The sequence below is a fragment of the Gadus chalcogrammus genome, chromosome 11 (genome assembly GCF_026213295.1).
Source record: "Gadus chalcogrammus isolate NIFS_2021 chromosome 11, NIFS_Gcha_1.0, whole genome shotgun sequence".
NCBI lineage: Eukaryota > Metazoa > Chordata > Actinopteri > Gadiformes > Gadidae > Gadus > Gadus chalcogrammus.
The window spans coordinates 6,534,379-6,556,828 of record NC_079422.1 but is presented as its reverse complement, the minus strand read 5'-3'; the positions used below and the strand labels follow the sequence as shown (position 1 = coordinate 6,556,828).

The 22,450-nt window shown below is 51.1% G+C and overlaps 2 protein-coding genes across 2 annotated transcripts; both read right to left on the bottom strand.

Annotated features, from left to right (window-relative positions):
* Positions 1-485: 485 nt before the first annotated feature.
* Positions 486-13,571, bottom strand: atn1 (atrophin 1). Its single transcript, XM_056602311.1, has 12 exons — positions 13,049-13,571; positions 10,539-10,682; positions 9,420-9,521; positions 8,650-8,769; positions 6,867-8,329; positions 5,046-6,518; positions 4,522-4,738; positions 2,847-4,192; positions 2,527-2,690; positions 2,146-2,313; positions 1,787-1,967; positions 486-1,267 (listed from the first exon to the last, which is right to left on the bottom strand). Exons 2-12 carry the CDS (start codon positions 10,563-10,565, stop codon positions 1,234-1,236), a joined length of 5,295 nt encoding a protein of 1,764 aa, XP_056458286.1. The 5' UTR covers positions 10,566-10,682; positions 13,049-13,571; the 3' UTR covers positions 486-1,233.
* Positions 13,572-14,744: 1,173 nt separating this feature from the next.
* Positions 14,745-21,886, bottom strand: LOC130391967 (gamma-enolase). Its single transcript, XM_056602346.1, has 13 exons — positions 21,826-21,886; positions 21,035-21,120; positions 20,589-20,684; positions 20,277-20,335; positions 20,077-20,146; positions 19,798-19,931; positions 19,298-19,520; positions 18,825-19,022; positions 17,223-17,299; positions 16,498-16,622; positions 15,999-16,107; positions 15,431-15,489; positions 14,745-15,308 (listed from the first exon to the last, which is right to left on the bottom strand). Exons 2-13 carry the CDS (start codon positions 21,117-21,119, stop codon positions 15,239-15,241), a joined length of 1,305 nt encoding a protein of 434 aa, XP_056458321.1. The 5' UTR covers position 21,120; positions 21,826-21,886; the 3' UTR covers positions 14,745-15,238.
* Positions 21,887-22,450: the final 564 nt, after the last annotated feature.

Sequence of the window (22,450 nt, the reverse complement as noted above, 5' to 3'; positions counted from 1 at the left end):
CACACACACACACACACACACACACACACACACACACACACACACACACACGCACACACACAGCCCTGAGCCCTCAACAGCATGTGTAAATCACACTCTTTCAACTCCTTCTCTCTCTATCCTTTCATTTCTCCTCTCTCTGCCTCCACCCCCCCCCCACCCCTACTTTTACAGTATGGTATGGAATGCTAGCTCTTTGGGACGGCTGGTGTGCATTGGAGCACCGCGGCTCGCTGGCGGTGCTCTCTCCCCATCCCATGTGTCTCCCATTAGCCACACTCACCCAGAGAGGGAGGGGGAGTTTGGAAGAGAGGGGGGAGGGGGAGAAGAAGCAGGAATTTGATATGCTTTGTGCATGAGTGACTTGTATAAAACAAAGAGAAAGAAAGGGCAAGTCTGAATGTATGTGGAGGAGAAGGGTGTGTGGGGTTTGGGGCGGGGGGGGGTGGAAGGATAAGAAGGAGGGGCGAAGTGTTTAGCAAAAAGATTATAATTTATTTTCACATTTTTTTGTCTTTGTTTGCATCTTGTTTCACAAGTTTAAGTTGGAAATTAAAAAAAAAGAACTCAAAAATGACAGCCATACCATGAAAATGTAAAAAAAATAATACAAATAATATTTTCATTTAATTATATAATTATCAACAAACGGACATCAATAATCATAATAACAATACAGTTGATCATAATAAACATAATAGAACACTAAAATCGCTGGTCTCATGCATATAGAATGCCCCTCGGATACAAAAGAGGGGATGAATACTAAAAATAGAGCCAAAAGTTCCACCAGTTTAGAATAAGTGCCTAGCTACATGCAATGACAGAAAAGAGACTCATGTACACATTCCTTCTGGCATAAGGTAATTTACACTTACTGTACGTCACTATTGCTGCCCCACCTAATATACTGTACAGAGCACAATGTAAAAACACAACTGGAGAGAAGGAGATACACAGGGAAGTGCTTTCGTGTGGCTCTTGGACATTTGACAGTTAAAACATTAAGTGTGTGCAACATTTTCCCTTCTCTCTCCTTCTCTCTCTCCCTCTCTTTTTACTCCATTACAATAATTCACTTTCCTTCAATAAATCCTTGTTCTCCAAAAGTCCAGGGGTATCTTTGTCTTCGTCCCCTTTCTTTATCAGTGCCCATGTACTTCTGTTACATTGTGTTCCAGACCATACTGTAGTGTTTTTTTCTCTGCAGTTCTCTCTCTGGTGCCCCTCCCCTCACAGGCTCTTGTCACTCTCTTTCTTCAGGTGACTGAAAGGTCAACAGAGATAACAAACACATCAAGGTCGAGCAGAGGTCAGAGGTCCAAGGCCTTCTGTCATGTCAACCCATCTGATACTAAATGTTACAACTTTAACATCCTCCTTAAATGGGTTAAGCGGTTGTAACATGTTTATGAACACACACACACACACACACACACACACACACACACACACACACACACACACACACACACACACACACACACACACACACACACACACACACACACAGACACACACACACAGACACACACACACACACACACACACACACACACACACACACAGACACAGACACAGACACACACACACACACACACACACACTGTAGAAGCCATAATTAGGTTTTCTGCACACGCACACACACACACACACACACACACACACACACACACACACACACACACACACACACACACACACACACACACACACACACACACACACACACACACACACACACACACACACACACACACACACATCCAACTGGTTGCCCCTGTACCTGTAGTACTCCTCCTGGGTAAGAGAGTGGTGGTGGTGGTGATGGATCCACTGCTGCTCCAGGGCCAGTCTCTGAATCTGCAGCTCTGCGCTCTGGGCCTGCTGCATGGCCTGGAGCTGGTGGGCTGCGGACATCGGGCCGCTGAGAGAGGAGGGCTGGGGCAGGTCACGGAACGGAGCACCTGGCCCACCACAACGGCGTGGAGCAGAGACACAGACAGGGCGGGAGAGAAGGCAAGCGGACAGTGCAGGTTAATCATAATCATGGTGTCGTTCAAAAATTGGAACAATAATTGATGAGCTAGTCCAATTCATGTTGGATCACTATAGATGTATGGTAGGAAGAAGTTGAACAAGTACATGGACGAGGAGCCTTCTCCTCACCGAACAGCTGCTGGCGGAGGACCTCGCTGTCAGTGAGGGGGTGGGCCAGGATGGGGGTGCCGAGCGTGGCACCGGGGTAGGGGAGACGTGCCAGCGGAGACCCCGATGCCAACGGGTCCATCAGGGGGTGAACCCCGCCCGCTGCTGGATGCCAGTGATGTAGAAGGAAAACACAGGAACATATTTAAAACTAGTGCGAGAAAACACACGCACGTTTAGTAGTTATGGGCTGTGATGTAACGTTAACACTCTGAGGCTATTCAAGTCAAGTGCGGTGATGGGGTTTGTTCGTGTGTGTGCACTCATGTAGTGCTGCGGCTCAAATAGAAAGACAGATTCGTTAGTAGCATCGGGTACCTGTGTCTTGCTGGTGCAGGTGGAGGTGGGAGTGGATGTGTGAGTGCTGGTGATGATGGGGGGTCACGTTCAACATCTGAAGACGCCCCAGGTTCTCCCCTCCACCTCCTCCTCCTCCTCCTGCTGCTCCTCCTCCTCCACCTCCCCCCCCTGTTCCCCCTCCACTTCCGCCTCCGCCGCCGCCGCTACCTCCACTTCCTCCTCGCTCTCTTTCCCTTTCCCTTTCTCGATCCCTCTCGCGCTCTCGGTCTCGATCTCTGTCTCGATCTCTGTCTCGCTCTCTCTCTCGCTCTCTTTCTCGTTCTCGCTCTCGCTCTCGCTCTCTTTCTCGCTCTCGTTCTCTTTCCCGCTCTCTCTCGCCCGGGGCAGGCAAGCCCCCTCTGTCCCTATCCCTGTCCCTCTCTCTGTCCACGCTGCGGTCCCTCTCGTTGGAGGGGGGTGAGCGGGTGGTGGGGGCATAGGGCTCGGGGGCTGCTGACGGTGCAGGGGCCGGGGGGGGGTGGGAGGGCAGGGAGCTGGGGAAGGAGGCGTGAGGCGCTGGGTGGTGGAGGGAGGAGGTGGGGTTGGAGGAGGAGGCGGAGGAGATCGGTGCAGGGGGAGGGTTACTCGGGGCTGTCGTGGTGGGCCCCCCCGGGGGTGGGGGTGCATTGTTGGGGGCAGAAGGCGGGTGAGAGGGCAGGGACGGAGGCATCAGGGAGGGGGTGGGGGGGTTGGAGTGGGCCTGAGGTGGGGGAGGGTGGGGGGGTCGGGTCATCTGGGCCATAGTCGGACTCTGGTGGTGGGGGGGGCCGGGCTGCGCCGAGGGAGGGGGGGTGCCGTAGAGGGACACCTCGTTGCCTCCCCCTCCGCCTCCCCCGAGGAGGAGGGAGTGTGCGTGGGCGTGCGCGTGGGCGTGTGCGTGCGCGTGGGCGTGCGAGTGGGAGTGAGCGAGGGCCAGAGCGGTCTGGTCGGACATGGCGCCCGGCTGGTACATCCGGTCCTCGCTCTTGAACTCGAAGCCTTGCTTCATGCGGTCGCGGTGCGCGGCCACCGCGTGGGGGAAGCCCATCCCGCCCAGCCCCGCCGCCCCCATCCCGCCGTGACCCGGCCCGACCCCCGGGTGACCCTGGCCCTCCAGGCCGCCGCCGTACAGGAAGCCCAGGATGGCGGCCGCCGTGGCGGCGTCGGCGGGCATGTGGTGGGGGTGGGCCAGGGCGTGGTTCTGGAACTGGGGGAGGAAGAAGGAGGGATGGACGTGCGGGTGGCCGTGGTGAACGTGCGGGTGGTGGGCTTGCGCACGACTCGCCGCCCCCAGGGGGGACATGGCATGGGGGCGAGCGTACTCACTCAGGGTTCTTAGTGCTGGGGTGTCGGGGCCCAGATAAGGACCCCCTAACCCCATGCCCAAGGCCCCCTGGCCGCCAACCACCGCCGATCCCCCGCCCATGGATGGAAGGAGGAGGGAGTGGGGGATGGAGTGGGAGAGGGACTGGTGGAGGGGGTGCGAGGGGTGGAGGTGGGCGTGAGGGTGGGCGTGGTGATGCTGGGCGTGGGACATGGGGTGGGACTGGGTGACCGAAGAGGAGGCGGACGAGGACGAAGGGTCCAGTATCATGGAGGAGGAAGAGGGGAAGAAGAGGGAGGATCCCTGTCGGCCCGCAGCGCTGTTGTTGATGTCTTTCTGCTGCTGCACGGCCCGAAACAGAGACAACAATACAGTCACATATCGGCACCATGTATCAATTATCAATTATAATTATTCATAAAAAAATTATCATTACATTTACTATCCATTCTCTTCAACGCTGAAGATCCTCTACTGTTTTGTTGTTAAACTGCAAAGCATTGCTTTGTATAGAATGTATGTGGTACTAGTTATTGTACAAATGGCTATTTCTGTGTATATGTACAAAGATGGCAACATGTGTGATATAACAAAGATCAAATAAATACGACACATGTTGAAGATTGGGCGTTGTAAGTGTTAAGGGATATTCCACACACCATGTGATATACCTGTAAGTGCCTCTCTAACTCTCTCTCCCGCTCCCGCTCTCTCTCTCGTTCCCTCTCTTTCTCCCTCAGGTCTCTCGCCCTCTGCTCCACCTCTCTGCGGGCCCTCTCGATCATGTCGTTCCTCTTCTTCCACAGCTTGGAGCCGTCGAGGGGGACGAAGAGGACGTCGCTGCGGGCGCAGGAGTTCCCACTGCCGCGGTCAAGGACTCGGTGGAACCTGGGAACGCCGGCCCCGCCACAACACACCTCCGTAATTAGTATAATTATTATCATCGTCCCCGTTATCATGGCCCACCTGACTACACTTTACCATGATGTAATACTAACCACCACGTGTGGTAGTGGATCAGGTGCAGACCCACACACATACGCACACACACACACACACACACACACACACACACACACACACACACAGACACGTAATGTAATGCATTAATATTGTTATTAAATATGCTTTAAAACAGTTCCCAATAGTAAAGCAAGAACAGAAAGACAAAATGTTGTGATCCTTGTTGTGTTACCGTGCTGATTGGCTGGCGTGGATGGGGATGTCCACTTGCTTGGGCTCGGGGGAGGGGCTTCTCAGCACCGGAGGCGGGCTCACACTCTCCTCCCTCTCCTCGATGGGTTCCTCCTTGATGACGGGCGCGGGGAGCTGGCCCGTGGCGGCGTCGGCGTGCCCCTCTGCGGGATGGGAAGAGCTGGAGGTGGGGCCTGACGCCGTGCTGCTGCTGTTGCTGTTGTTGTTGTTGTTGCCCAGGTTGCTGAGCGACGGAGGACCCTTGGAAGCGTTTTGCGGCGAGAGCGACTGGGAGTTGGTGTTGCTGTTGTTCGGGGGCATGTTGCTGTTGCCGCCGGCCATGTTCCCCCCGGCGTTGCCGTTGGCGTGGTACGGCCCGCTGAAAGAAGGGTGGCTGTTCAGGGTGCCGTGGAAGGGGCGACAGCTGGGGGAGCAGGAGGGGGGCCCGCCCGGCCCCCCTGGCCCGGCCAGCGGCAGGTTTGACCCCGCAGAGGACCCGGGGGGGAACGGCGGGAAGCCCCCCATGGGGTTGGTGTTGGGGCTGGGCAGCGGGGACAGCGGCGTGGGCGGAGTCTGGTTGGAGGACTGGTAGTGTGGAGGGCGGGCGTTGGGCCCCAAGCCTGTCTGGAGGGGCTGGGCATGGGAGGGCTGGGGAGGGAGGGGGGGAGGGGGGGGAGGGTAGGGGGCGTTGGGAGGGTGACCGTGGTGGCTGGAGGAGGAGGTGGAGGAGGAGGAGGACGGAGAGAGCGCAGGGGGTTGATTGGGGCCGCCCCTTTGGTAAAGGGCCGATTCGCGCAGGTTGGACTCCCTGTCTCGCTCTCTGTCCCGGGGCCCCGGCTGGTAGTGGGGGTGGGGTGGGTGGGGGTGGGAGTGCGGGCCCCTCTCCGGCCCCGAGTACTCTCGCCCAAGGTTGGGCGCTATCCCCGGGGAGCTGAGGTACTCTCTGTTGGGGCCCCCAGAGGTGGGCCCGCCTGCAGGGTAGTCCTTCCCCGGGGGGTAGTCTCTGTGGAAGTGCTCTCCCCCGCGGTCCGCCCCGATCTGGGCCTGGTCTAAGGTGGGGGGGTAGTCCCGGCCGGGGGGGTTGGAGGGGTGTGGGTGGGGCTGTGGGGGCATGGGGCCATGAGGGGGGTGGCTGGGGTTGGTCTGGGGGGACGCCGGCGGGTCCCGGTTCAGCATGGGGGCCACAGGGAGCCCCGTGGCGGAGCCCGGGGGGTTGCCCTGGGAAACAGAGTTGTTGTTTGGGTTGTTGTTGTTGTTGTTGCTGCCTCCCGCCTCTCTAGTCTGACCTCCAAATTCACCCCAGCGGCCCCCTTCTTTCTCTCTGGGATGGCCCCCTCCGGCTCCGTTGGGGCCAAAGTCTCTATTCTGGTTCTGATTGGATGGAGGAAACTCCTTCCCCCCATCTCGGTCCCGCTCTCTGTCTCTGTCTCTGAAGGCTGGCCCAAAGTCCCTCCCCCCGGGGCCCATGTTGTCTCTCCCCCCGGGGCCCATGTTGTCTCTCCCCCCGGGGCCCATGTTGGGCCCGTCCCTCCCCCCGGGGCCCATGTTTTCCCTCCCTCCTGGGCCCATATTGGGCCCTTCTCTCCCTCCGGGGCCCATGTTGTCTCTCCCTCCTGGGCCCATGTTGGGCCCTTCTCTCCCTCCGGGGCCCATGTTGTCTCTCCCTCCTGGGCCCATGTTGGGCCCTTCTCTCCCTCCGGGGCCCATGTTGTCTCTCCCTCCTGGGCCCATGTTGGGCCCTTCTCTCCCTCCGGGACCCATGTTGGGCCCTTCCCTCCCCCCGGGGCCCATGTTGTCTCTCCCCCCGGGGCCCAGGTTGGGCAAGTCTCTCCCAGGACCTTGAAACTCCCGGTTCTGAGCCACCGACATGCTCCCAAACTCCCTGCCTGCGATGCCATTGGCCCCGCCCATTCCACCACAAGTGGTTGCGCAGTTGCCGCCCCCACCACCACTGCTACCACCACCACCTCCACCTCCACCACCACCACCGCCACTGCTGCTGCTGCTGTTACCGCTGTTGCTTAGCGGAGCAGCAAACTCCCTGTTGATCTCTCTGCCCCCGCAATCGCCCCTCACTCCCCGCTCCCTCTCTCCTGCGGCCCCCCTCTCCCGGTCTCCTCCCCCACCGGCGTACCTGGGAAGGTACTCCCTGTGGGGGTGGGCGTGAGGGTGGGGGAGGTAGGAGGGATGGGAGGAGGAGTGGCGAGAGGACGGGGGGTTGTAAACAGAGGGGAGTTGCTGCTGCTGCACTGGGGGTTGGTGCTGCGGCTGGTGTGGGTGGTGGTTGCCAGGGTAACGGGCGTAGCCCCAGCTCCCCTGGCAACCGGTGGCCGTGCCACCCTGCCAGCTGGTGGAGCTGTAGTGGTGTGGGTGGGGGGGAGGCTGGGACTGGGGCTGGGGGCCCGTCTGTGGCAACAAAGATGGAGGATTAGTCTGGGCCTTGTCGCCCGGCTTGTCGGCCTTCTCCAGCTTCTCCCTCTCCACCTTCACCTCCACGGGCAGGTTCTGCACCCCGCCCAGCTCCAGGGGCTTCAGGGCCGGCGGGGGTGGCAGGGGCTGGGGGAGCGCGTGTGGAATGTTGGGGTTGCCGTGGGGATAGTCTCCCCCGGAGACGGCGGCCTTGTTCACACACTGCGCGGTGCCTTTGGAGTTCATGCGGCCGGGGCCGTGCGGGGTGTCGCCGGCCCCCGACCCGCCGTACTCCACCTTGCACACCAGCTTGGAGTCCAGGGAGAAGTAGTTCTTCCTCCCGCCGCCGCCGCCGTCGCCGCCGGCGTCCGATGAACCCCGGAGAGAGGGGGTCAGAGGGGAGGAGGAGCAAGGGGTGGACGGGGGTTTGAAGGAGGAGCCGTCCTCTGTTCTGCCCTCTCCATCCCTCTTTTCTCCGTCTCCGCAGGAATCCTCCCCTCTTCCCTCTCGGCTTGTTCTCCGCTCGTCTCCCGCTGACTTCCCCACTCCTCCCTCTTTTCCTTTCTCTCTCTCCCTCTCTCCTTGCTTTGGTGATTCTGGGCCGTCCGAATCAGAGTCCAGGCTGCCCAGGGGGGAAGCGGAGAGACTCGGGGATGAGGAGCGATTGTCCTGATCTATGTCCCGCCCACTGCTCAAACTACTGCTGCTATTGGCCAGGCTCCCTACAACTGAACTCCTGCTGCCCTGGGATTGGCCGTCTTCGTTGTCACTCTCTCGAGCTTGGCTGGCAACAGAGGTTGGAGGGGGGACCGTGGAAGGGGCAGAGCTGTCGGCCGTGCGTGTTGAGGTGGGGGGATTTGGGGTGGAGGCCGCATCCTGACAAGGAAGGATCATTTGCAAGTAAGGTTAATCTATACATGATCAATATAATTCTAATAATAATAATATTTATAATAATATTAATGATTAAAAAACGTGTTTTATAAATATATATGCGTGATAAAAATACATTATATACAATTATACACTATTATATTTGTCTGAATACATTTATAAAAATAACAAACAGATTCAATGTCTATATATTTATTCATAAATACATAATACATCACATGATACAATAATATTGTATATTAAATTGTATATAATAATATAATACATGTATAGATTAGTATCTGTAGTGAAATTCAGCCAACCTGAACTTTCTGTCTTTTGGGTGGTGAGACCAGCTCCTCCCCCTCACTCTCTGATGAATCATGGCCTTGCGATCTGCGATCAAAGCGGTTTCCAGACAATTCCTCCACAGCGGCACGCTGCTACAAACCCACAGAAGTTACAATTATTTGAGATTATGTTTAATCTACACCATGCGTAGTGTTTATATACTGTACAGGTTTTGAGAATATAACAGATTTAGAAAAACGCAACACACAGCACAGACAGTAAAATGTTGAACGGATTTAAATGCAAAAAATATCACAGTTTTAAAGTGACTGATGGTTTGTGAACAAACAGACACTTGAAACCATGGCAACGACTCACACAAGGACAACAGACATAAAAAAACCACTCCAAAGTCGTTGATTATCAATGCCATGGCATACAGATAACACACTCACAGACCCACATAGACAGACAGACAGACAGACACACACACAAACAGACGCATACAAAGACAAATATACACGGACGACACACATACACACACACACACACACATGCACACAGACCAACACACGCACGCACACACACACACACACACACACACACTCTTACACATACACAGATAAACAGACACTCATACATGCACTAGAACATACACATAGACACACGCACACACACACACACACACACACACACACACACACACACACACACACACACACACACACACACACACACACACACACACACACACAAACTCTGTAGGAAAAAAGGGGAAAATTAACAGAAACAATGCACTGACCGGCGGCCTGTCGTTGCGTTCGGGGCGAGGTGGGCTGGCGTGCGGGCGCCGGCCCCTCCGCTCCTCACTGCCCCCCCGCCTGCGCCCACTACGCATGGGCATCTGAATACAGAGAGAGAGAGAGAGAGAGAGAGAGAGAGAGAGAGAGAGAGAGAGAGAGAGAGAGAGAGAGAGAGAGAGAGAGAGAGAGAGAGAGAGAGAGAGAGAGAGAGAGTGAAAGGGACAGAGAAAGTGAGAGAGAGAGAGAGAGAGAGAGAGAGAGAGAGAGAGAGAGAGAGAGAGAGAGAGAGAGAGAGAGAAGAGAGAGAGAGAGAGAGAGAGAGAGGGAGAGAGAGAGAGAGAGAGAGAGAGAGAGAGAGCGAGAGAGAGAGAGAGAGAGAGAGAGAGAGAGAGTGAAAGGGACAGAGAAAGTGAGAGAGAGAGAGAGAGAGAGAGAGAGAGAGAGAGAGAGAGAGAGAGAGAGAGAGAGAGAGAGAGAGCGAGAGAGAGAGTGTGAAAGGGACAGAGTGAGAGAGAGAGAGAGAGAGAGAAAGGGACAGAGTGAGAGAGAGAGGGACAGATGGAGCGATAGAGAGACAGAAATGGAGAGAGAAAGAGGGAGGGATGGAGAGAGAGAGAGTGAATGAGAGAGAGGGACGGAGAGAGAGAGCAAGACAGAAAGATATCAGATGAGATCCGGCAAAGGCAAAAAGTATTAAAAGGAAATACAAGACCGAGAACAAAAACACGACATAGAAAATAATTAAAAAAGGGAAATTAAGAGATCTCATAATAAGGGATATTAATTCCAAAGGCTGGCCCGGAGAGACAGGTGATAATGTTTCAGGGAGCGAATCTTTTCATTACTTGTCAAAAGGGAGAGTGAATTTAATTTTGTAGTAGCTAAACAAAGTGAGGGATCGAAAATGAAGTAGGGAGGAATTAATAGAAAAAAGGGAGAAAGATTGCCAATAAGATGCAATCAGATTGGGGCAAAAAAGGACAAACGTGGCGAGTGCCCCTCTGGCACAGGGTTTGAGCAGAGCCAGCCCCTGAACATGTCTCCCCTCTCCCTAAGTGCCACTGTAAGGGGGGCTGGCACCCCCTCACAGGCCAAACACAGGGCCGCCCGCTTCTTACCGATTCCTTGTGTGTTCGGGTTTTCATCGCTCCTTCTCTATGAGGTCCATTTTACAACACATGCCATTGCTGGGAGTTAACAGGTGGAGGTGGTGGTGTAGGGTGTCTATTAGTGTGTAGACTGTGTATTACAACCTATAAAACCTGTAAAAAACAGAAAGTACCCATCAACAAACAAGGAATGCCCAGGAATATGGCTTTACCAGAAACGCAGCTCAGCAAGCAAATTTAATACAAGGGTGTTTGCATGACGGGAAATATGAACCCGCCGAGTTTACAACCGTCACTGCATTGGTTTACACATAAAAAAAACTCAACAGTAAAATCGAAATTTCTCCTGCTCAGCAGCATGCACTGTGCTTAACAGGAGCCGGGCAAAACAAGGCCCTCCTTTGCGGCCATGATAGCTGTCTATCCCATAATAGGAGGCTAACCACCAAACTACAGTTACTGTGACCCACACAGCCCACTCTCTCGTAGTGGGCTGTAGCCATACAATAAATACACAAAACCGCACACACAAAAACACAAATACAAGCACGTTGCACAGGAACCACAAGAGGGAATAAGGTGTTGTTAGAGAGGATCTGGGGGCCGGGGGATCCAGGGTGGGGGGCTTGGCTGCTGTGGAAGACATTAGGAACCACCTTGGGACCACCACAGTAGCCACGCCCCCTTCCATCTTCACCACAATCCAAGTCCAGCAGACATTGGGGCTCACCCAGCCCCAGCGGCGGGGTTGTGGCCAGCCGGTCCCACACAGAGCAGAGCGTTACCCTTCAGTCTCCCAGGAGGTGCCCTTGGTGCCGGCTATGCCCTGGCCAATCACACCTGACCGCATCTTTCTAACCAACTGCACCTCAGCCATGTTGTTGAAAGAGCGGGGTTGAATGTACTCAGTATATATACAAAGGGGACATTTAATCCACCTACCCACGTAGCATCCTGGACAGAAACATATGCACTATGATAATCATGATTATTGAATGAGGATAAAAATAGTGCACTTTACAGGGGTTTGAATAAAAAAATACATGGGGCCGAGTGGTCAACAAGGTAAATGTAGTAATGGTTCAGTAGGCGGGCAATAAATAGATATACACTGTTTATTGTATTTGTGGAGTGTGTGCATGTGATTCATGGCAGTAGACTCCAGTAAATCCTTTGACAACTCCACTACACATGGCCATGCATGAATTATTAGTGGATGCTGCAGCAGCAGCCATTTCTATCAATCATAATAGTGGAGCCTATCTCCTGTTCACACACCATGCCACCATGACTTTATTAAAGACATACTTATCCATTAGAACAATGACAAGGGTTATTTACATTTATATAGGCTTCAGTATGGGAACACTTTTGGAGAAGAGATTCCATATACATATATTATTCACATTCAGATATCTTTATTGATCCCAGGGGGGGGGAAATTGCTGAAGTGGCTCTACCCTAACCTTAATTGGACTCTCCAGCAATTAATATCCGAATGCAGGTAATTAGCTTTACGCAGCTAATTAGATTGATTCAATAATGTGTTATAGGAAAATATGTGATGCACAATATTCTACAATGGACCCATACCCCACGGTTTCTTAGTTACAGGTGGCAGTCCATAGGCCTACCAGTGTTTATTGCCTGTTTCTGGTCCATATCATCAATAACCAAATAGAACGCAAAAACTATGCCTTGCTTTGTGTCTGTCTCTCCAATACACTCACAAAACACACACACACACACACACACACAGACACACACACACACACACACACACACACACACACACACACACACACACACACACACACACACACACACACACACACACACACACACACACACACACACACACACACACAAACACACGCACACACGTACACCCGGGCGCACACGCCAAACATACGCACACAGCAGCTCTATGCATTATAAACAAATTGACTAGCCCACTGCATGGGATGCAAAGGAGCAGCATTCAGTTGCACTGCTTACATCACCGACGAACGGGCACCGCAGCAGCGACTTCTTTCTCTTGTCTTTCTCCCCCTGCGAATGTTATTGATACACATGAGCCCGGCCGAAGCTATGCTGTAGCCTATGCTGCCTGACTACAACGGCGGAGTCTACCTACGACGCAAAGAACACGTTCAGCAGCACATCCATGTTCGCCATCAGAATGGATGCCATGCCAAAGAAGACACTTTTTTTTCTTCTTTTTTTTTTTTTTTACATCTATGTATATTCCACATCTTTACGAGGAAGCCGAAAGCCCAACTAGAATGGCGTATGCCATTTTGCACCGGTTGTTCTTTTCCTCGTTGGAATGTGTGTGTGCGCGTAAGTGCATTCATACATTCTTTACATTTACCGGGAGGACACACAAATGTGCCATAATGCAAAGAGTAAAGATCATCCACGCACAAAGAAAGGGGAGGGAGAGCTCAGCACACAAACGTGGCTAGCCAGAATAGCTTCAAATACACACTAAGCATCCATTTTTTTCTTCTCCTTACCTATAAATCCAGCGATGCGTGTCCCTCTCTCAGTCTCCGGCTCTATACGTTATTTGTGTTGTTGTTCTATATCACAGCCCGACATACATTCGCCGAGGCGCACGCTTCTCTACCCAGGGGCTGCTGCTGGATCACATTGTAACGGTATTGTAATGCAGGAGAATTCTCTTTCAAGTCGTTGCAGGAAAAACGGGGGTGCCACTGAAGACTGTACAAATTGATGCGTATAACGCTTGCCTCCCCACCCCCTTCGCCCCTTTTCTCTTTCTCCCCTCACTCCCTTTCTCCGAGGCGACTTGCACTTTTTTTTCGCCTTCGGTACAGTCACAATTTTTCACCAGAGTGGCGAGCGAGGGATGCACGTCGCGCAGAGAGAAAGAGAGCGAGAAAGGGAGTGAGAAGAGGGCGTGATTTGCATAAGGAATGGGGGAGCTCGGCGAGAGGGGAGAAGGAGGGAGCGAGGCAAGGAGGAGGAAGAGGCGCAGAGAGAGGGCCAAAAGTCTGAAGAGGGAGGGAACCGAGTTTTTTTTTTCTCCCCTCCCTGTTGCCTTGTCCTTTCTCTCTCCCCCACTCTCTCTCTCCCTCTGAGGCGTCACCTTTGCTGCTGGGAAAGGTTCGTCTTTCGGCCAAATCTACCCATTTGTCATAATTTCTGCATGGAGTTTGTAGTGCATAACCTGCTATATATTCCTCCACACCTATACCTTTACATACTGGGCTTAGATGTTGTGCAAAAGGGTTGGACTTAACCATTGAATAGCCAGGGAATAAAAATCTTTGATCTAAACTGATCCTTTGTTATCAAGGTTTTTTTTTTAATACAAGCCAATGGCGTCAAAAACATTGAGCCACATTCATTATCGCCTTACGCCAATCTGTCAAGGTTTCTTTATCCCGAGAAGGCTATAGGCTACTTCAATCTTGGAAAGCTCGAAACGCTGTGTCCAGTCAAGCGGCTCCGCAAAACCTCTCTCTCTCTCTCTCTCTCTCTCTCTCTCTCTCTCTCTCTCTCTCTCTCTCTCTCTCTCTCTCTCTCTCTCTCTCTCTCTCTCTCTCTCTCTCTCTCTCTCTCTCTCTCTCTCTCTCTCTCTCTCTCTCTCTCTCTCTCTCTCTCTCTCTCTCTCTCTCTCTCTCTCTCTCTCTCTCTCTCTCTCTCTCTCTCTCTCTCTCTCTCTCTCTCTTCACGTAGCCCCCTGTCCCGTCTCCTATTGTGTAGTAACCATAGCAACCTCGCTGAAGATAAGTCGCAGTGCGCATGCGTGTCTACGTTCGCCCGACACGGCCACGGCTCGCGCTCCCTCTGCTGCTCCGTTTGTAGCGTGCATGTAGAGCTGCACCTGAAACAATGTACCGATAACGTTACAGGCCTGCACCATTGAGCAGGCCTACGGGGGGAGCCAATGACCCCCAACGACGCGTTAAGTTTCAAGATGTGCACGTTTAAAATGAACAGAAGATAATTGACTATTGTAAGTGTGAGTCATTCAAAAATGTGTTTCATTGTAAACATTGGTAATGGCCCAATCTTCAATCTGCCTGTCAAATCTTCTACTATTGATCTGCAAAAAATCTATAATTTCTCTCATAAAATTATTTTCAATTGATTTTCAAGTCGATCAAAATGCCCAAAGATGGACAAGGGAAAACAAGAGAAAAAAGGGAAAAAAGGAAAGGAATAAACACACGGACTCACACACAGAGTAAATACACGGGGAGGGTGCCTTTATTATTCACAAGACACACACGTCACACACATAATTCGCTTTCTGCTAGTCGCTAAGTGTTTTCATAAGCAAAGGCTAAGGAGAAAGCCAAAGAAAAGGGACACGAAAATGTAAATACGTTGGCACAGAGTCGCAGGAGAACTACAGAGTGACCAAAAAGCACCACAGTGAGGAGGAGACATGAATAACCATGGTGACATTATCAGATCGAGTAACAGAGAATACACCACCAGGCCCTTCCGGGTCTTGCCAGCCAATCAAAGCTCAAGATCAATATAACTACATTGCATGGCTCAACAACTAATGACGCTGAATTAATTTGACTGTGTCGAATTAAACGTGGAGCATTTCCCCATGAATGGACTTCAAATTTTGCATGACTGTCCAGTGAGTGTGCTGTGTGTAGTGCATGTGTGTGTGTGCGCAAGCACATGGGCGTGTGTGTCTGTGTATGTGTGTGAGTGCCTTAAATGGCACTGGGGTTGCGGAAGTTGTGTCCAGCAAAGCGTGCTTGGTCTCCCAGCTCCTCTTCAATCCTTGAAAGAAAAAAAACATCATTAGGCAAGCATGAGAAAAAAACGTCACACAATAAGAGAAAAGAATGCCCAATGCTCCTTGACACGCGTCAGGGTGGTGCTAAGTTCTGAGCAACAACCACCTCATGAGCTGATTGTATTTGGCCAGACGCTCGGATCGACAAGGAGCTCCGGTCTTGATCTGCAGGAGAGGGGGGGGGGGGGGGGAGTGGGGACGAGAATCAGTCTCAGGACAGAACAGCATTTTATATTCAGGGCTGGTAGGTAGTGGGGCCCCGTTGATCTGCTGCCATTATCTTGTGCATTCTGGCGTGGCGCTGGTTCGGATCACTGCAGTGCCTGCCACCTCACCTCGCAGCGCATCATTGCAACATTTTTGACTGGCTAGAGAACTTTTTTATTTTTACTGTGCACTCGGATATGGGGATATAAGGATATTACTGAAGAATGCTTATTGGTCTAATGTCATTCTTTTATGTGATAGATAAATGGAGTTGAGGATCCTCTAAGGTCGCATGGATGCGTATGCACACATGTGTGTGTCTGTGTGTGTGTGTGTGTGTGTGTGTGTGTGTGTGTGTGTGTGTGTGTGTGTGTGTGTGTGTGTGTGTGTGTGTGTGTGTGTGTGTGTGTGTGTGTGTGTGTGTGTGTGTGTGTGTGTGTGTGTGTGTGTGTGTGTGTGTGTGTTACCTGGCCAGTGCAGAGGCCCACCACCAGGTCTGCTATGAAGGTGTCCTCGGTCTCTCCTGATCGATGGCTGACCATGACGCCCCAGCCATTCTCCTGGGCCAGCTTACACCTGGGGACCACACACACACACACACACACACACACACACACACACACACACACACACACACACACACACACACACACACACACACACACACACACACACACACACACACACACACACACACACACAGTTTAGGACTTTGTGGCCTACAATGTGGTTTACAATTCCCAATCCCATTTCTCAATCAATCATACATTTTTGATTGATAACCAGTTATCGTTATGATCAATAAAAAACACAGTTACATTTTATTTACACAGGCATAGTCATACAAGACACACAGTCAGATACCAAACTGTAGTGCACAGACACAAGCAGACCTCCTCAAATATCACAACTCCTTCCAAAAACCGAAGCCCAACGACTCCACACACGCTGGCTGCTACAACTCACGCCTTGATGGACTCGGTGACGGAGCCGATCTGGTTGACTTTGAGCAGCAGGCAGTTGCAGGCCTTCTCCTCCAGGGCTCGCTCGATCCTGCGGGGGTTGGTGACCGTCAAGTCGTCCCCTACCACCTTTTGAGTTTACATTCACAGAGAGAGAGAGAGAGAGAGAGAGAGAGAGAGAGAGAGAATATGTTGTGAAGGTTGATTTATTTGCATTTGTATCGTTTTTCTCTATTTTGAATCTGAGAGTTACTTTATCCCACCATCCATGTGCGGTCCTAGGGACACAAGAGGAACAACTGCAACACAACCTTGACGTGCAACTCTCCTCACCACAAGTCGCGTGGCTCACGCACGCCAGCAGGCTTCTGAGTTGTGGGTTTAACTCAACAATAATGCCGCTCAATATGGTTCAGATCCGCCCAGATGACAGAGCAGCCGTACCAATTGTCTCAAAGCCATTCACCACACAATGTTGTTCCCGTGCAATTCATTTATTAAATAAATCAGAATCACACACTTGGACTCGGCTGTGTGCTAGAGGATAACAGACATCATGCCATCATGCCAATGCTTGTGCGGTACGTGTTTGTGTTTGACAAACGCACACAAACACAAAAATATTCGGATTTGATTTGTTTGAGTGTGTCTGAGGGGTGTGGGGGGGGGGGGGGGGGATGATTATTATGCAGGCTTGGTGTTGGACAACACAGCAGTGTTGTGGTTTACCTGTATTCCTACAGAGGCAGTGAACTGGCTCCAGGCAGGCCAGTCATCCTGGTCAAAAGGGTCCTCAATAGAAACCACTGTGGGGAAAATGTCATCACCTATCATTTAGAAGCTCCTCCTCAGGGATAATGATTCATCGAAAGTAGTACCTTTAAATTCGATCAAAACTTATAATCCAAATTTAAGCTGCACCACCAAGAATGTAAAAAAACAACTGGACAGATGGTTTGGAGAAGCTAAAGTAGGATACGATGAGACCGATGAGGGAGGGGATTCGTAAGTCAAGGAAAAGCTGTCTTTCTAAGTATCTTTTAATTACAATCAATGTTGACCAAAGCTGTTTCACTACTATCTGCTTTGAATGTGTCGGGGAGATTTTTTTGTGACGTTGATTTAAACAGTTTCTTTGTCACCCTCTGTGTTTCACATTCGATTTGGGAATTTCTAATAATTCGCAAATCGCAAAGCGTTTGAATGATTTCATTAATTAATTTGCCCTGTATGGAGTCACTTTATTCTTCCTCTTGTGTCTCCATGAAATAGTGAAACAATAGATTCTGGTCTTAATTGAGGGTGCAAAGCTACGTATGAAATGAATTCCTTCAGTTACCTCTGAAATATACCATCCTACCCTGGGTAACATTTTAAAAACTCCCCTTATCTTTATCTCTGTTGTAGGCCTTAAGAGTCAGCTCAGCCGTGAAGCTATTAGTCATACACATATAGTAACACATGGAAAAAAACATACGACACAACAACACAAACCCTTACAGACACACAGACACACAGACACACTTACACACATGCAGCGAGGGAAAAGGGCCCTTTACTGGGGTTAAAAGCTCCATCAGAACGACTCCCATTTTGCCAAATGTGCACCCTAGCGCATAATTAAAACCTCTTAATGGAGCACAAGTGTCATGAGGAGAGCCACCAGCCTCCTCCATTCTCTCATTCTTTACATATCTCCCCTCTCTCCATCTCCTTCTCTCCCCCTCGCAATGGGAGCAGTACTAGCAAAAGGACGAGGGATCCATTCACATGGAGGCTGTAAAGGCTCCAGCCATAATCATTAACACTTGGTATGCTTGAACCCTGCAGCTGAAGGAAGTGTCTTATTAACATCGTTAAGGGGGCCCTAGTTACTGTAATCTATAGCCATGAGTGGACACTTTATTGATGTCTATCAAGAGCCTACGCAGCGACGCTGGTTTTGCACGTGGACATTTACCATGGCATCTCCACCACCGTCATCACTACCACCCTCATCACAGTGACTACCCATATCCCCCTCATTAGCCCTCCCACCACCACCAACCTCACTACTGCTCCCATCACCACCACCCGATCAACACCCCCACTGTCACTTCCCACCCTGATCACTAACAACCCATCACCACCACCCACATACCCTCCACCCCATCACCAGACCCTGCCTTCACTACAAACACCACCGCCCACATCACTACTACCCCATCACCAGACCCTGCCTTCACCACTAACACCTCCAAACAATCACCACCATCCCATCAACTCTCCAATAACCAACCCCACAACCACCACCCTCGCCATCCCACCAACACCCCCACATCCACCCCTCACCTGGGTAGTTGTTGACAAAGCCCTGGTAGATGTCGGCCAGCTCCTGCCCGCTGATGTGGCGCGCGGCGTTGGGGGGAGACTTGAAGTCCAGGTCGTACTTGCCCTCGATGAAGAACTCGGACGCGGCCACATCCATGCCGATCACCACCTTGTCGGTGAAGCCGGCCTTCTCGATAGCCGTCTTCAACAGCTCCAGGGCTGAGAGAGAGAGAGAGAGAGAGAGAGAGAGAGAGAGAGAGAGAGAGAGAGAGAGAGAGAGAGAGAGAGAGAGACCCCAGTGTTCTGAGTCTACTATCGCAGAGCAAGATAATACCTAACCCTAACATGTTCTTAAGTGTGCATTTATCTAAAACTGTGGCTTTAAAAAGGAAACTAAATTGATAGTGAAGGGAAGACAGACAAGGCGTGGTTGTCGCTGCTCAGGTAGAAGGCTGCTGGAGGTTGCGGGGGGGGGGGGGCTTTCTGTGTCACACCTTCAGAATTCTCCAGGATGTTGGGGGCGAATCCCCCCTCATCGCCCACGTTGGTGGCATCCTGTCCATACTTCTCCTTGATGACCCCCCGCAGGGTCTGGTAGAGCTCGGCCCCCACCCGCAGGGCATCCCGGAAGGACTCTGCCCCTACTGGGAGGACCATGAACTCCTGCATGGCAAGCTTGTTACCGGCATGGGAGCCTCCGTTGATCACATTAAAAGCCTGAAAAGCAAACAAACATTGCATTTAGTAGCATTTAATCATTTGACCCTTCCAGGGTATCTGGGTACATGTCATTAAGTAGCCGGTAGGAGGAAGGTGTCTCGATAAAGAACGCTTACATGGAGACTGCAGATACTGGGGATAGCACCCAGTGCCTTTAGGCTGGGAGTCAAGCAACCCTTACCAGTAGACTATCCTGCCAATGATTTCGTATTTTTTTATATTCATGCAAACTGCAATGCAGTATAACACAATTAATTAAAGGATGGGGACTTACAGGAACTGGTAGGACCAGCTCTGTGTTTCCTGCCAAGTCAGCAATATGGCGGTACAGGGGGACGCCTTTCTCTGCTGCACCAGCTTTGCATATGGCCAGGGAGACACCAAGAATAGCATTGGCCCCAAACTTGGCTGCAGGAGACACAATGGTACGGGGATGTCACAAAGAATGTTCAATTTGCTACTTGCAGTATCATACATTATTATTGCAATAAAAGTTTCAGTCCATGGAATTGTGATACATCGTGATGAACATATGCTATGTAAATGATTGTACATTTGTTCTCAGTGCCATCCATCTCAATCATCAGATTGTCCAGTTTCTCCTGCTCCACCACGCTGATTGCCTGAAAAAGAAAACAGGTGACATGTGAATTGGATCCCATTATTATAGAAACACATTTTACCCCAACAAAATGCAACTCCTCCGCCTGCCTTTATTGGGCCCACATAAACTCCCGCTACCCCCCGACTCACCGACTCAACGAGCTTTGGTGCAATGGTGTCATTGATGTGACCAACCGCCTTCAGGACGCCTGACGTCAAAAAGAAACAAACATTAAGGCTCCAGGAACACGAAAGATCAAGGCTTCATAGAATAAGGTCAAAGAGTATCATTAGATGGAACCTGATGGCACGCAAAGGAATTCTGCCATAGATCAAAACCATGTGGACGGCAGAAAATGGGGCAATGACATAAGAGGAAATGGATCGTTGGAGATAAGAGAATAAATAACAGTGAGGTGGAGCACAGCGCGGCATCTTCACATCTCCTCAGCAGGCGCTGACCTTTGCCCTTGTAGCGGGTCTTGTCTCCGTCCCTGAGCTCCAGAGCCTCATAGATGCCGGTGGAGGCTCCGCTGGGCACGGCCGCCCTGAACAGACCTGAGGGACGGAGAGGTGGAGGGGGGCGGGGTTTGGCCGGTAGAGCGAGAGACATAGAGAGGGAGGAGAGAGAGAGAGAGAGAGAGAGAGAGAGAGAGAGAGAGAGAGAGAGAGAGAGAGAGAGAGAGAGAGAGAGAGAGAGAGAGAGAGAGAGAGAGAGAGAGAGAGAGAAAATGGCACATAGGTTTATATTTTATGCATGATGCATGGACATGTATAAAAAAATAATAATGCGTCTCCCTTTATTTATCTGGTGCATACACATTTGAACACACCCACACACACACTGGGTACATTTGTGTTTTGCGTGTGCAGTGATTCATTGTGTGAGAGACGGGTGGTTATTTAACCTTTGGCAGTTTGCAGATCTACTTCCACAGTTGGGTTTCCCCTTGAGTCCAAGATTTCCCGGGCAACGATGTTTATTATCGACATCCTGCAAAAATATCTTTGCAATTCAGGGGTACGTTGATGAGTTATAAAACCAACATGGATGCCAGGGCTGCATGCCAGGGAACACACTGATGCACATACACAAACCGTCCTATCGCACATCAAAATGTAAGATAACATGAAATTCATTGAAACTTTAAGCCCTACCACCAATATAAATTGTGTTAAATCGCAATAAGATGACGTGACAGTCTCGATGTATAACAACGTGTAATTAGCCATGAAATGCATTTCATCCTTATGACATTCCAACATCAGCTGTTTTTGGCGTTGCATAAAGATGAAGACTACACTCTGCCCCCTCGCACGCACAAACACACACACATAGACACACACACACACATCTGACAGCAGACTCCTCATCCTCCTCAGGGATGAAGAGCCATGGAACAGATGCTCCCTATATAAGGCAGGCGGCTTGTGAACAACAAGCACACGCAAACCAAATCAAAGCGTAGGAATGACAACATTTTATCCTCTACGTGAACACTGTTGTACTGTCATGCCCTGTACATACAAGCTGCTGTCATTTGCAGAATGGTATCGTTCGCTGTACAGAAATAACAAGTACCTCCCAAAAAACCACAACGGAGAGATGAGAAGGGGGGAGTAAAGGAGGGGGGGGGAGAGAGACTCAAGGGAATGGCGGGAGGGAATAAAGAAATAGATTGATCTTTGTAATCATTACCTGCAAGCCTGTGTGGTGCCTGGCAGAGAGGGAGCAAATGTGGGCGAATGAGAGCAGAGAGGAGATGATGGAGGTAAGGATGGAAAGAGGAGGAGGAGGAGGGGGGCGCTGAGAACGTGTGATATATGGGGGGAGGGGGGGAGTGTGAGTCATTGGAGGAGGCAAGGGAAAGGGGGTGGGGCATGAGGGAGAAGCCGGGGGTAAGAGCGGAGAGCCAGGGGGAGAGAGAGAGACCTAAGGGTGCGTGTAATGCGCTTTGGCGAGGTACCAGCAAGATGTTGAGAAATAAAATGGCTGAGGGGGAGGTGGGGATGGACTAAAAATGGCACAGAATCTTTTCCATTTAATTTAGTAGGTCACGACTGCAATGATCGGAGCGATGCAGGACATGAACACATTAAATATCTGGTTAATTTTAAAGAGTTGGGTTGGACAATCATTGAGCTAATGATGCAATGGCTATTAGCAGTTATCCTAGCAACGATTGATATGTACAGGTGTATCACAGACATATAGTAGTACATATACATATCATGAATCTCTCCAAAACACTGATCAGTAGTTTCTCAAACCAAACTACTGATCATTAAATAGACTTGTTTGGCAACCAAGATAACACATCTAA

What these genes read in the sequence shown, in the direction of transcription:
- LOC130391967 (XM_056602346.1), bottom strand. Translation starts at nt 21,119, where the DNA reads ATGTCGATAATAAACATCGTTGCCCGGGAAATCTTGGACTCAAGGGGA. An exon ending in CATCCTGGAGAATTCTGAAG is followed by an intron (nt 19,023 to 19,297) that starts GTGTGACACAGA and finishes TCTCTCTCTCAG; the next exon opens with CCCTGGAGCTGTTGAAGACG. An exon ending in GTCACCGAGTCCATCAAGGC is followed by an intron (nt 16,108 to 16,497) that starts GTGAGTTGTAGC and finishes TGTGGTCCCCAG; the next exon opens with GTGTAAGCTGGCCCAGGAGA.
- atn1 (XM_056602311.1), bottom strand. Translation starts at nt 10,565, where the DNA reads ATGAAAACCCGAACACACAAGGAATCG. An exon ending in AACGCAACGACAGGCCGCCG is followed by an intron (nt 8,770 to 9,419) that starts GTCAGTGCATTG and finishes GTGGGTTTGTAG; the next exon opens with CAGCGTGCCGCTGTGGAGGA. An exon ending in CCAAAAGACAGAAAGTTCAG is followed by an intron (nt 8,330 to 8,649) that starts GTTGGCTGAATT and finishes CTTCCTTGTCAG; the next exon opens with GATGCGGCCTCCACCCCAAA.